This window comes from Oryzias latipes, chromosome 5 (assembly GCF_053564925.1).
Source record: "Oryzias latipes strain Hd-rR chromosome 5, Olatipes_Hd-rR_3.1".
Lineage (NCBI taxonomy): Eukaryota > Metazoa > Chordata > Actinopteri > Beloniformes > Adrianichthyidae > Oryzias > Oryzias latipes.
Window position 1 is genome coordinate 11,634,168 of NC_136241.1, and position 15,017 is coordinate 11,649,184.

General features: G+C 40.0%; 2 protein-coding genes across 4 annotated transcripts in view; both read right to left on the reverse strand.

The window, feature by feature from the left end:
- Positions 1–8,889, reverse strand: part of dusp7 (dual specificity phosphatase 7) — a 77,178-nt gene extending 68,289 nt beyond the window's left edge. For 2 of the 3 annotated variants that reach the window (XR_013655953.1, XM_078947087.1), the window contains exons 1-2: positions 7,994–8,888; positions 6,697–7,125 (exon numbers count right to left, since the gene is read on the reverse strand). Coding sequence is in view for 2 of the 3 variants with exons in the window: in XM_078947087.1 (XP_078803213.1) it covers positions 6,697–7,125; positions 7,994–8,402 (838 nt within the window). In the remaining variant the exon portion in view is untranslated. Of the gene's footprint in view, positions 1–1,000; positions 5,287–6,696; positions 7,126–7,993 lie in introns of those variants that run through there. The other variant, XM_023954882.2, reaches the window with a different exon arrangement.
- A 2,051-nt stretch (positions 8,890–10,940) lies between these two features.
- Positions 10,941–15,017, reverse strand: part of poc1a (POC1 centriolar protein A) — a 50,384-nt gene continuing 46,307 nt past the window's right edge. The window contains exon 11 of the mRNA XM_020703157.3: positions 10,941–11,084. Coding sequence (XP_020558816.1) covers positions 11,001–11,084 — 84 coding nt within the window. The 3' untranslated portion in view covers positions 10,941–11,000. The remainder of the gene's footprint in view (positions 11,085–15,017) is intronic.

The window sequence follows — 15,017 nt, forward strand, 5'->3', positions numbered from 1 at the left end:
ATCACAACGATTAGAAAAATTGTGAGCTTAATTTTTGTAATATATGTGCTCCACCATCTGAAAAATGCCAGAAAGAACATGACCTAAACTACAAGCCAAAACTGAGTACTGACTGGACTAGATAATTGGCTTGTAAACAGAGCCAAAGACCTGAGATCTGACTTGGATATAGAGCCACATATATGAGACTTTACTTGACATGAATGTGAAATTTGTGAACATCTCTGCTGACAGAGCAGCATCTGCATAATCAACTTTCTATCATAACAAGTGTCACAAAGCGTGTAGATGGGTGGTTGCACTTGCAGCAGGTTTATTAGCACATCTTAAAGTCAGTCATTCATTCATCTTCTTCCGTTTCGTCCTTTTTGGGGTCACGGGGCTGACGGAGCCTATCCCGGCCACTTGTGGGCGAAGGCAGGGGACAGGTCGCCAGTCTGTCACAGCTAAAATTCCACATATCTAAATCAGGTTCAGGCAGGCAGACAACGAGCTTGGTAGCATCAGAGGAGAAACTAGAGTAGTCAGGATCCCGGTGAGTTTCGGGGCAGGCAGCAGGCAAACGGAGTCCGAGACAAACTGGGAATCCAAAAATGTCAGGTCCAGGTGAAACGCTCGGTAACGCAGGCAGAACGACACAAACAAAACTTCACACTGAGTGAGGCTCTGTGTAGTGCTTCAGTGTCTTTTGGTTGACTGGCAAATGAGTCAGGTGAGTGGCATCCAGAAACTGCGCGAGAGTTTAAAAAAAAAAAGAAACTGCGCGCTGAGATTGCTAAGAGACGTAGTGCGTTTAGTACTCTGGAGGCGGCTCTCGCTGGTGACCAGGGGGGGAGACAAAGCTCTGACTGCTGACAACAAGTTTGCATTTCATGCAAAGACTTAGACATACAGTATATTAGCAAGAAAAAGAACTACATCTAAAAGCCGAGACCTGTCAACAGAATGGTTGGTTTATTGTAGTATACTTTTGTCTCTTGACAAATAACTGTGAGACATGTTAAAGAAAAAAATCAAATATTTATTTGCAGTATAAACATGTCTGGTGTTGTGTATCGTACAATACATAAGGGTCAATAAGATTTTCTTTTAGCAGACAGAAAGGTAAAACTGCCTCAGGTAACATGCCTTGTGGGTTTTTTTCACAGACAGGTTGCATCGTCCTCTTAAAAACCCTTCACAGCACAATACAAAACAGCTGATCCGTGTGACTTCAGAGCTGTTACACGATGCAAGATGCATTGTCCAAAAAAAAAAAAGAAAAAAATCCCTGAAATATTCCTCACTGAGGTAAAACATTTTTATTCATTCACTTCTTCTTTCCGATCATCACCTCTACCTTCTGCCTCTCAGACACACCACTCCCTCACAAGCACATTCTTAGCGAGATGTATTGTAGCTACACGTTTAAGGATGCAGACACTTCTGCTCTTGGGATTTGGAAAATAATCACAGACATAAAAACTTGTTTCTTCTTTCAATGTTATAGAGACACAAAAATACAAGAAAGCTGCTTCAAATCAAATGTATTCTTTCCAATAAAAAAGCTTCATCCTGAAATATGTACGGTTATCGGTGAGTGATCAAGTCCTCAGTGTTTTTATCTTAGATTCAGTGGAATACGATTCCAGACGAGAAGAGTCCATTAAAGCACAGCTGTATAATTACCATTTGTGACACTGTAATAGGACACAAACTTTGCATATAATTTATAACACATATATACTGAGATTTACAGTATATTACTTTTGAAAGGCCACAGGAATAGCATAGAGCGCATTTTATCAAAACATGATGGAAAAATATCTCGTTATTATTTAAGCTAGGTGGCATAATTGGCTCTTGTGACACAAACGAGGGTGTTTGCTGGGGGTTCTATCACGTTGGACCCACATTTTAGACACCAAAGGTAAAATCTTATTCCAGTCCGCAGGTCAGGATTAAGCTGGATCTTGTACAGAGATGACATCATACAAAAAAGGTTTAAAAAGGCTGAAGTCTTGGATGTACAAAATACTGCAAAAAAAGGTGTCCTAATATATTGCAGAGTAACAAAGAGGACCTCGTGTGACCCGTTACAGTAAGAAGACAGTTTGCAATCTATTATTACTGTGTTCTTATCCAAACTATTTTTTTTCAACACGTCCTTTTTCTGAAGATACAAAGAGTGTTGAACAGTCAACATTAGAAACAAGTTAGAAAGACTGTATAAGGCCAGCTTAAACCAACAGGGAGGTGTCACCCCTTTCCAGCAGAAAACTCATGCTTTTGTTTCTGTTTAGACCTTGTCCACATCAGCTTTAGAGCGATCACACCTGCACTGGGAATTAGCTCTTTATTAAAGTTCTAATCCACTTGTCGTTTACGTTTTATTTTTCAAAGGCAAAAAACCTTGGAGGAATATTTTCAATTAATTTTGATCATAAGATCAATAAAATTCTAAAGAAATGTTCACGTTTTGAGTGTAGTGCACCTTTCCGCCCAACAGAAATGTAGTGTTTTATTGTTACAACTGCTGCCGCAGCCTTTTTGTGGTGCTTCTGTTCTGCCTGACATTGAGCTTTAGTGGGAACCGCGAAGATATTCATCTTTTAAACAGCCTTCCTTTAGAGAGCTTTTTTTTTGGCACTTAGCTTTATTTCTGTTGCATGTCTATGCTTGGACTTTTATTTTTTTATCACTATTTTCTCTTTCGCTGATTTTAAGTTGTCACAACCAAAAATTATCTTTTCACTCTTTATCCACTGTAAATGAGCCTACAGGTAAAAGTGTGAGATTTCTGTGCATGAATCTTGGAGTGTAAAGATTGACTGGTATGCAATTCTTTTGGAATGAATTTTTTATTTTTTGGGAAGGATGGGGTGTCTAAAATCAATTTACCAACAAACTCAACTGGTAGATTTACATCATAGTAAATTCAAACAACACCTGAAGTGCCTGCATGTCTGTAGAAGTGGACACATTTATGGCTTTTTCATTGTGAAAACAGACCTTTTTTTTTTTCTGTTCAACTACTTCGAAGCTGCTCTTTTAATGCTGTGATGTGGACGTGGCCTCAGAAAACACCTCCATCACATGCTGTGTGCCACCGACATCAGCAGCAACAACATTTAAAAAAACAGGCCTCTTTTTTTTGGCTTAAAGCAACACCCAACCCCGTTGTTATGTCTACTGTTAGAAGAGCATACAGCAACACAGCATGCTCGGGTATACAAAATAAGATATATTCACTAAATATTAACTTTATTATATATAAATTGTGAACTCACTCTCCATAATATATCTTTTATATACCGTATCCAAGGCTTACGAGTGAACCAACCCATGGGATCATTTTCCTTTTTTTTTTTTTTTTTTTTAAAGAAGAGAGCAACCCCTACTAAGCAAAACTTTCGTTTTCAGTGCCCTCTAATGCAGCGTGGGGACATGAACTATTGAAGATCGTAAGTCCAGCCTGTAACTGAGGCCAATCCCAGCCTTTGACATCAGAGTCCAAATTCAAACAACAGTCTCTTGTCCTGGTGTAGTTTTTGGCAAATGTGCGTGTGAGAGCCTGAGGTATAACTTTGGCCAAGTCTGTTAAAGTAAGGTGCCCGAAAAAATACAACTAAAAATGTAAAAAAAAAAGAAAATGTTCCTATTTTTCCATCCTCACTGAGATCTTTTCACAGAACAAAAGTCCGAGCTGCCAGAGATCTGTTTGGCCAAACATCGTGGAGCGACAGCTGTTGTGATGAAACGTCCAAAGTTTGGTTTTGAACAGAAATGAAGAAAATATTATGAAAAGCTGGTGGAAACACGGGTATTTCTCCTTACAATGAATATTCATTTGAGGAGAAAAAGAGGAACTTGGAGCTGCATACGAAGAGTCATATTCTCCCCAACCCCCAAACTGAACGACCACTGAGCTGCTTCATAACTTCAGGGTCCTGTTTTCACCCACGGTTTACTCTGAAACTCTGCCCCTGGTCCAGTTCCGGCTCCCGACCCACCTCCCCGTGCAGCTGTCAGGACTTGTCAGAGCCTGGGACTGGCCTCTCCTCTGTCCACTCCACTCTCTCTGAATGTCTCTTTATCTGCCTGCTTCCAGCACTGGATTCAAGTGCCAGCAAGTCGATGGCTACACCACTGTGCAAACTGCATTAGGTCATTTAAAAAGCCAAACAAAAAAAATAAAAGGGGGGGAGGCACCCTTTCCTTTTCTTCTGTTTTACAATCTTTTAAGCCATTTTAGATTGAATTACTTCGTTTTTGGAAAAAGATAAAAATTTCTATGCATTTGTATTTGTATAAGGTATAGATCTGTCCATAAACATACATAAAAATATCCAAAAAAATGCATATAGACATGCTGAATTTGTTATGGACTGCTCATACATTTTCTGCTACATACATACACATACACACAGTAAAAACATACATACTTTTTATGGATGTGTGTGTGTCTGTGAATTCCTTGGTTTTTAAAACTCTACGTCCAGTAGAGGGACATTTGCTGTCAGTAAACCCCAGATTGACTCCTGTCAGCTCCACATGGAATATCAGAGAGGATGCTGCCATCTCCTAAATTGAGTATTGAAGGTTTTTCTGTGATTTTATCTTTGTATGACGCTGTCTGTCGTGCTGCGGGCCAGTTTCTCAGTAGAGTAAAAAAGCCCCCCCCCCATCACCCTTTATGTCCTTTACGGCAAGCTGATTGGGGGTTTGTCCGTGGATTTAATCAGCACAGAAAACACATTTGTATACCAAACGTTCACATCTCTGGGTCAGAAAAGACTCCCGTTTGACCTCCTTCAGCGCGGCAGCCATGACTCCACTAGCCGCTCCGATGCTCCTCTGTGGCCAGGCCCCCAGACAAGGACCCCACCAGGATAAAACATCCATTAAACTGGATGCCGTCCTCTTGTAACCACTCCACCTGGACCCCTCCGCCCATCTTCACAGTGGGGCTCACCGTCAAGTCTTACTTTCATGTGGATTCCAGTGTGTCTAGCTGAAAAACGTTGTGATTGGTTGGGGTGGTGAAGAAGAGCTGGTCGTGTGGCGGAGAGGCGGAATGGTTGTCACAGGGGCTGTTGAGGCCCAGTGTCCGCTCAAAATCCAGGAGCTGGCCCATGAAGTTAAAGTTGGGAGAAATGTTGGACTTTTTCCTCTTGACAAAGTCGTAGGCGTCATTGAGCGACAGGTTGAGCTTCTGCATCAGGTAGGCCACTGTGACGGTGACCGAGCGGCTGATTCCTGCTAGACAGTGGACCAGGATGCCACACTTTTTGGAGCGCGCCTCGTCTGAGGGGGGAAATGGAGGAGGCCAAGACAGGAAGGAGGTCATTAGAGAACTGTTTACTCACAAACTCTGGGCTTTGAATCGCTTAAACGGGAAAAAACATTCTCTGTAATTCAATCGCGATCTCTTTACTTCCTGAAATTTAAACCTACTTTTACCTAAATCAAAATTCGATTCTTCCTTTATAGTGTAATACAAATTAAAATAGTGTTTAAATATGATGATTTATGACACAAGTAGACTAAAGTGAAAGTTGCTGTTATGAAAATAGTAGGGTTCTGCATCAAAAAACTCACAAAATGTTACTATAAATATTTTGGATAATTGATATTTAAGCCATTATTCAGATTGCTTCATAGTTCACTACTCCAATAAACAAATTACTCATATCAGCCTTTTTCACAGTGGTTAATAGCATTTGTGGTTTTATATTTTTTCCCTTTTTTTTGTTTTACTACATGTATGTTTTTATTTGCCTTGGGTCCAGATGCATCTTTCTGAATGACTGCAGAGTATTTCAAACTGGAATAAAAGAGATTTCTTCCATTATTAAGCTGCATCTGTCGACCTATCAGCTTCTTGCCCTTACAGTTGGATTTCTACAGACCGTTAGAGCGAGAGTTAAGTGCTTTTCTTCCTTTCTTCCAGTCTGCATCCCTTGTAAGGGATTGAGGTCAGCTGGCTCACTAGCTCAGCCTGTCTCACTGATGCCAAATTAACTAGATATTTACTGGTGGGGAATTCTGGGCATCGGAGAACCAAATGTTTTAAATAAACTCAGTTTTTTTTCCTCTATCAAGTATTTTATGCAGCACAAACTAAACGTTTTCCCTTTCTGGATCATTCTTGAACACAGACACACATAATAACCTTCTTTAAATAAAATAAAAAAATATATATAATTTTTGCGTGTTCCCATCCTTTTACCATCAGCATAACCTTAATCTGCCACAACCTCTGGTTTTCCTTGATGTCACGCTTCCTTTCTACTAAGCAGCATCATTTCTCTACAAAAAAAAGGCGGGGGGGGGGGGGTGCCTAGCTAAGATGTCTTTCTCAAATCAGACAGAGACTTTGTTCAAATGCTGTTAATTAGTCCATGAGGTGTGAAGGGAATATAAGAGAAGACCAAAAACAGCATCCACAATGATGGATTGTTGCTAAGGATGTGCCTGTCTCAATAAAATCTCACTCATTTCTTTCAAAAACTAAAAACAAAAAAAGCTTATAATAAACATAGGCTTCAGGAAGTGTTGAGTGGTTTCTTGTAGAGAATAAAAGACTGCATTTAAGACATGAAATGAAGACCTTGGGTGACTTCCGATTCATTCTGAAGATTATGAATGAACAGACTATTCATACTACTCCTGTCTCTATTGAGAATTATTGAAATATTTGTGACAAAAACTTACCGATAAAGGAAATGGCCTCTGGGAAAAATTGTGACAGGTTTTGGCTCCAGTGATCGGAGATGGGGATCTGTTTGTACTTGAAATCCCCCTCATGCTCGAACATGTTGGGCAGGTTGGGCGTCACGTTAAGAATGTACTTGATGTTGTACTTGCTGAGCACGTCCAGGTTTGCAGAGTCTTTGGCACAGCCCAGATAAAGGTACGGCAAGATTTGGACAGGGAACGCCGGCTGGTTGCTGGGGAGAGGGCTTCCCTCGGATTCTGTGGCGCTGCCCGGCTCGCGGTCCGACTCGCCGTCTGAACAGTCGGAGCTGATGCGGAGCCCTCCCAAACCTAGGACAGAGGCCGGGGGGGAGCTGCTGGGGCAGGAGCAGTCCAGATTGGTCTCGCAGTGTTCAGGGTACTCTGACTGGAACTTGCTGAAGCCTCCTGAGAGTGATGGGACAGAAACCAAAAAAAAGAAGAAGAAAAAAAGTCACATTAGGATAGCAAAAACACAGATTTATGATGACAAACGTTCACTTATTTAACAGTTAAGAACTTTAGAAAAAGGAACAGAGGACAAAATGCCAAAAATATGTTATATAAAATGATTTTATCCAAAGAAAAACACTTCATATTGACATCAAATTAAAGTAAAGTGGCCTGGTGAATAAAACGTGTTTCCATTGAACAATTAATGTTCAGCTCGTGCCCTCTTTACGCACAGAAAGCTAACATTTGAGGCTGAACAGGCTGGACGCGAGCTCCATTGAGAAAAGCTGAGCCCTGCAGAGGATCGGGACAGTCAGCTGCGCTCCAGCTCAGTGGACTTTTTGTGAATGGCAGCTCGCCTTCGCGCGTCCCGCGGTGCGTTTGTGTCAACCGTGGGTCAAATCCACTCACATGTGCCGCCAGCCCCGGTCCTCCACTTCTGGTCTGAGGGCACAGGCGAGCTTTTTGTTAGCGGGTTTACTCAGAGCGCGTCGTCGTGTCCTCGATTCTCTGTTCATTCATGAAAAAAAAGGCTTTTCCTGAAGGAGAACAACATGGCGGGGCCATTTCTGGGGCTTTTGGGGACCAAATCTATTAGGATTGGACTTCAAACTGAAAGTTATCGCTCTGAAATATGTCACAAAAAGGTATTTGACTGGGGGGAAAAATCTTTGAGAGTATTGGCGGGAGATTTATATACCGCAAAAATCACAAAACAAGACAGATAAAAAGCCTTCAACGAGAAATTTATGTCAATAAAACTTAAATAAATAAATAAATCTTAGCACCAATCTTCAAAAATAGGATGGTACTCTGATCTTACCCTCCAGATAGAAAGCCTTGCACCCGTCGTCCCGCAGTTTCTGCAGAAGTAGCCCCATCACGGAGCTCCCCAGCCCGGACTCCTGCCGCTCCGACGTCGCCTCGTCATACAGAACCACCACGTCCGTCTTGCACCGCTTGACGAATTTCTCCTTGTCCTCGTTGTTGGGGATGATGGAGCGGATGGGGAGGTTGCCCTTCTTCAGCCTCCGGAGCATGAGGCCCGGGATGGCTAGGTTGATGGCCGACTCGATGTGCGAGGACTCGTACAGCTCGTGCGCCCTGCAGTCCAGCAGCAGCAGCGAGCCGGCCCCGGACTCCAGCTCGTCCTGCAGCCACTCCACGTTCTTACTCGACATCATCATGATAGTCACGACCACGGAGCTGCTGGCTAGTTGATTAATTTTCATCGGGGAAACGTTAATCCGCCCGTTCCCCGCTGTGACATGAGGGCAACACAAAGGAGACCAGAAAACAAGCCAAAAATCACGGCGCTAAACTTCGCTTCCCGCCGCTCCTGCTGCTGCGGCTCCTGCGGGCGCAGCGCACCCAACACACGCCTCCACGGGCGCGCACGCACATCCAACACGCACACACCGATGGCCCTCAGCTCGGAGAAGGAAACTTGAACATGCAGAGCTTTCTTTCGCTCCCTGGCTCAGTCCGACAGCAGAGGACGATTCAATCCAGTCCATCGAGCTTCACCTGGCGAGCCCTCAGCCCACTTTTGCGCGTCCGCGGGCTCTCCCAGTCCCCGCAGGTCCCGTTAGTGCCGCCGAATATGCCTTTAGGATGAGCCCATGATTGCTGTCATTATTCGCCGTGATAGCCCGAGGAGCGCCTCTGGTTTGTCATTCCCACTGGAAGCATTAAAGAGGCTCTGCTGGCCTGTCAGTGAGGAGAGGGAGGAGCGCGCGGATTTAAAGGCGCAGCGCCGCCGAGGATTCACAGCAGCTCACGCTGCTCTCATGACAGAATCCGTTCATTCATGGACTCTTCTGAATCACAGCCAATGTGCCATTACAACAATCTCACATACAAAAAACGCGTTTGGATAATCCTTAATATTTAAAAGCATGCTATTTGTCGTCATTTGGAGTATTCATAAGTCTTTTTTATGAAAAAAGAAATTGGCTTTTTTTTATTTCAAAGATTTTCCCTTCTGTTGTCAATATTTATAAAGGTACAGATATTAAAAAAAACCTCAGACACCACAAAGGGAGCTTTACAGCATTTGTGGCATGGCTGTGGTGCTGGAGGTGTTCGGAAAAAGCAGATAAAGCAGAGTCTAAGACTGTGGCTTATCTACAACAGGCATAATCAGCCGACCGCACTGCATCATAAAACCTACTGCTGCATGTGACTGCTATGCTGCACATTTGCACTAAGCTTTCAGTGTTAAATTATATTTTTAGATAGTTTCTTAACTCTTTTAACTTTGTTCATTATAGGTTTCCTAAAAAAACTAAAATTCAGATCTTCAGAAAATTGTGAGAATTATTGGTATCACATTCTTCCGGGCAGTTAATTTATGTGTGTTTTTTTTTAAATATTTGATTTACAAAAATGGTGGCTGTTTAATGATGCACGTGTATGTGTTGTAAATTGTAATTACCAACATAAAAAGCTCTTCAAATACACTAACATGAGTGTAATACATCATGTTTTCATATTAAACTGAACTTAAAAGCGTTTTTAAGTTATTCCAGTTTATGCTAATATTTACTCCTTATGTAATCATATATTCTCATAGTCATTAATGAAGCACAAAAGTTCCAGCAATGGCTACAAGGCTGTGCAAGAGGTAAATGCCAATATTTAAAATGTTCAAAAATCAGTCAAATTCGTGTCTTCATTTAATATAAAGGTTTCAAATAATGGTTAAGCACAAAAGGTGGCTGACCGATTATGAATCACATTAAAATTCCTAAAGTTTTAAGGTTGTATAAGGATATATTTAAGGATGCAATCCATCATTGTACTATCTATAATATATGAATGTTAAAAAAGGATTTTGCCAAATGCCCAACATTCCCTCCCCACGCTTTACATCTGGACGATGCACTACCACACATACAGACATGGACCACGTATTGTTCATACTCTTAAATTACTGTACTGTCATGTTTTCAAATAAAAAAATGAGCAGCTTCCACACTTACAAACATAAATTAATTTTGCGTACAAACAGCCAATTAGCATGTTTAAAATGAGCACGCTTTTCTTTTAGTATAAAAGGATCTGTGAAAGCTGCATGAGCTGACACATGTATGTCAGACGTATGGATGACATAACTGTTACAATCTGGAAGAAAAAAGAGAGAAAACTCTACTTGCTTCCAAAACAGTTTAATTCCAGACTAATTTAATTTGTCCCAAAAGTCCATCTGATGATTTGTTGACAAAATTTAAAGTAAAATTGTCCGGATTTTTACTAAATAGCTTGCTAGAAAATAACTGGCATACTTTTTTACAATGAAGTCAGCTAAAATATTGTTTGACTATCAAAGGTTTTCATTGTTTTCAGAACAGTTTATTTAGATTTTAGCTAATATTCCATAGAGCATCAGAAATGTTAGTGTGTTCTCTACTGTGAAACTGCTGAATTTATCTACAGTCCACAGTGCACTGCTTGTTTTTTTGTGAAATACAGGAGTATAATTAGGGTTTTCATATTTGTGTTGTGACTCTGGCCCATTATCGGCTTTTTTCAGGTCTTCTCAACACCCTCAGTCAATCCACCCACAACATCCACCTCCGCATTACACCCACAAACGCATAACTGGAGAATATTCCAGTCGGATTTTGAGGAGAAGATTCAAATCCTGCTTTTGTAGCATCAGCATCTGCCTTTAAGCATCTCAGAGGGATTTAAAAAAAAAAATACAACGTTTAAGTTTTTTTTATTTATTTTACGCTACAGCCTGTTGGAGAAATTAGCATGAAAACTATTGTATTAGGGTTTTATTTAAAGTCTTCAAGTTGACAGTGTAGGTAAAGAAGTGGATTTTAACTGGGATCTCTTGTGTGGGAAGTACGTCTTGTATGTGAAGCCAGCTCTTCAGTTGTTGTTGCGTCTGCATCCTGACCTTTCTAAAAAGGGCAAAACAGGTAGGAAAAAAAGAATCCTGACAGTTTAAAAATGATAATAAAAAATAAAACAATCTAGACTGTTTTAGAACAAAGGATTTGACAGTCACCTGCCAATCACACGGCTATGACATAACTTTTTTATGGAAAGGTTGTAGGTTGTATTCCCTTACAACACATTGCTTAGTGCACTACATAAGGCATTTGCCATTACGTAGTGCTGTCTATGTCAAAATCAAGCACCCTAGAAATTTGCTGGAGGTCTTTTTAAAACCGTGCATCCATCAATGCTCAGTAAATTGGCAAATATAGACCACAATACCTTGAGTTTGAACAATTTTCCATTTGAATAAAATGCCTTTAGGTTTTTTCATCTGAACACAGTCAGTTCATAAATAGTCCGTGAAATGCTCATATTTATTAGGTTTCTTCTTCAGCACTTGGGCAACGTCATATTCAACATTTGAAAAAAGACAAGAAGTGTGTTAAAAATCCAAGACACTTGATTGTCCTGCACTAGATGGAGTGTAAGGAGTCGTGAATGAATTCAAACAAACAATCAGTGTTCCATCAAAATGAATTGAAGTAGATAAAAACACCCCAAGAAGCTGCAGTTTATGGTACACCCAACAACGCAGGTGAACAAAGGCGTCATCTAAAGGTAGCTTTCATTCTTTCATGAAGTTGAACTATTGTGGAGTAAGTGAGAACCGACTTGTGACAAGCCACCTAGTGGCTGTTTGGTGAACTGACCTGGCTCCACTTACTTTAGTTTTTAAATCAGACCCATAGTAGAAGTAAAATTGCCCAGCTTTGGATATTTGTTGACAAACTTGTACAGATTTATAACAGAATAGATTATTCGGGGTTATTTTTCCAAAGATATTGAGATTTGTTAATGCTACAACATGCAAAAAATGCCTGGAAGTTAAATTGTTTAATGCCATGTTGATACCCCCCACCACCCAACCCCAGGGTTTATTCAGGAGAAAAAAAAAGCCTGTTCACTCTGCGTTACATAACTTAAATGTCATCTTCTGTCTTTCTGACCCGCTAATCACAGTACATTGACATATTTACTGTTTTAGGCAGGTGACATTTAAAGTTTGCATTATTAGTTCTATCAATCATTCCTCACGGCTCAATAATCCTATAAAATGGTTTTCATTTTGGTGTTGGAACGATTTTCATTTCTCCGACATTTTGTCGCTGTACCTCTGGCACTAAACAAACCATCACAGCATTTCATCACAAATGACCTCATAAGGAATCCGCATGTTGTGACAGGGGCAGAGTGGAGGAAAAGAGGAGCGTTTGATTTCCTCACAGCTGCAGGGACGAGGAGTGGTGGGCGCACCAGCTGCAGACAATGATCCTTTATTTCCCCCAGTCACTTACACACAAAAACACGTACTCACTCGCAAATAAAACACAAACCAACGCATACACACAAATCCCCGCTTAAACTTTACGGTTCTTGTTTCCCGACATTCAAGGTGTTCCTAGAGAATGTATCCTGCTCTCTAAGAAGATGGTACCTTCCAACTTGGCAAAGTATTTGAGTATGACATGAAAGTAAAAACGCAAAAAAGAATAGAACAAAAGTTGTATCACCCTCTAAAGATAGTAGAATCCTATGATTAAAAGTACTTACAAGTCAAATGTACTACTCAAAGTGCAAAATAGATTTATAGAAGTGCTGTCTCGTTTATGTTTTTTTGGGGGGGGGACTTTCTATTACAAACAAATTTGTCTTCAGAGATGAATTCTTATTATCATTTCTAGAATACTTAATATAATTCTTTTTGCTTATAAGGTTCCCATTCCTGTCACCCACTCTGTTGCGTACCTCATCACCACTGTTCCACCAGTAGTTAACTTCCCCCGTTGGCATTATAAGACAACTGGACGGAGCAAGTGTGATGTCATCCGTAGAAAATGAGGTACTTCTGGAACCAATGAAATTAAGTCAATTCAGTTGCCTTTTTTTTTGGTGATATGGATGCTGCCATGTTGGAACCAGATGAACTCAGTATGCAGTGATTGGTCCGAATCAGTCTGAGTCGATGCTTCTATGGCATCCACTCGCACCAATCAGGAGTGAGCTTGTTAGAAGTCAACACTCCGACCACTGAAAGCAGACTGGAGACAATCTGTCAATCAAACGCTTCAAACGTTCAGTGTGAGACCGCCTACTTAGGCTTCTGAATGGTCAGTTTATGAACTGAATAACTTGCAGTAATGAAAAAAAATGTCATTATAAGATTAGCAAGAACATGTTAAAAAGGTATCAGAGCTAGAATGGCTATTCTGACAAATAGAATGACTGTTTATTTCTCAATAGAAGTCTATGGAATTGGTCTTTTTCTGTTCAGTTTTGCTTCAGATTCACTTCAAACACTAATCTCCCACTCTGAGCAAGTCATGAAACAATATTTGACAACATATCAAAATGACAACTGTCATTGGGTATAATTATACAGCACAACCAGAGAGTGTTCAGATTTATGAATGAAAATCTCCAACTAAGTTTTGCCCGTTTCAAATAAGTGACTCACTTCCGATCTGGAAGGAAACGAGGATGAGTCACACAGAGCAGCACATCTGTTTGCAGTGATCTGGACATCTCTGTGATCGACAGAAGGAGCAGAAGTGTTGAAAGATTTAGATTGCGATTGGGAAATTGCCTGTTTCGTTTATTTTAAAGGACACAGGAGATGTAATGCCTACACTCACATTTCCTGTTTCACAATCACAGTATTCTTGTGCCAACAACATCATGATTAATTTTATCTCATCTACTCCAAAGTCACACGATAGACCATAATCATCTTCAAATTTTATTCATCTTCAAAATGTGTCATCTATTTCCACAACTACTGGTAAAACCAAACATTGAAGCGCACATCCCTGTCTGTGTGACGTACAGGTTCTTTGAATGGAAAGAACAAACCAAGAATGTTTCACATGACCTTGCAAAACCTGAAACACAAGGAAAGGCTCACTATGTGATGATTTTGGGAGGGGAAGGGTTTTCTTAGCTCAGACTTCATAGGAAACTATTATTTTCTATGTTTTCTTTTGTTTGTTTATTTTTGCTTCGTAAAGGCTCTTGCAGTCAGAAATGCAGTCCTGTTTTTTTTTAGCTAAACTTAGGATGTAAACCGAACATGAATTTATTCCCCAAAATGAATACATTAAGAGAATTAGAAAATTTTCATTTTATTGAAAGAAAAGATTAAAAAAGCACAAAATTTAGATTTTTTTGCACTAAAATTATATATCTAAAGATGGAATTGAAATATGCAGGGAAAAAGATGTATTTCTGAACCATACAAACCCAGACAGAACCAGAGATTTAAACTAAATTAAACATTAAGTGAGGAGCATAGGTGTGTTTACGTTCTTTACATTTCAGACTAACATAAAATATCCAACACTCGCATTTCCTTTGCTTTTTATGTGAGTCAACAGCACATCCACCCCTTGATGCCTGAATTTATTTCCTGCTATGAAAAAAATACTTATATTTTGGCTTTGAAGTTAATTATGGTAATTTTGTAGCATAAGTGGTTTGATATGTATTTTGATCAATAGGTGTCGAGGGGTTAAAAAAAAAGGAACCCACACTGTTTTTTCTTCAACCCAATTCTTAGGTTTTCATTTTTTGCGTTTTTTGGAGCAATACTAACATTTTGGGGTTATAATGGTTTCATTTTAACCCAATTGATGTGGTTTTCCTCAGTTGTTTTTTTTTCCTGAATTAAAGTTAGTTAAAAAGTTAGTCCCTTTTAAACCTCAGAACTAGTTTAAAAAAAACATCTTGGGCTATATTTAACTATTGAATTTTCAATGTGTAAAAAAAAAAGGACCTGATTTTCATGTTACACCATTTAAAACTTGAAGTAATGTCTTTTTAAGTGTTTAAAGAAGACC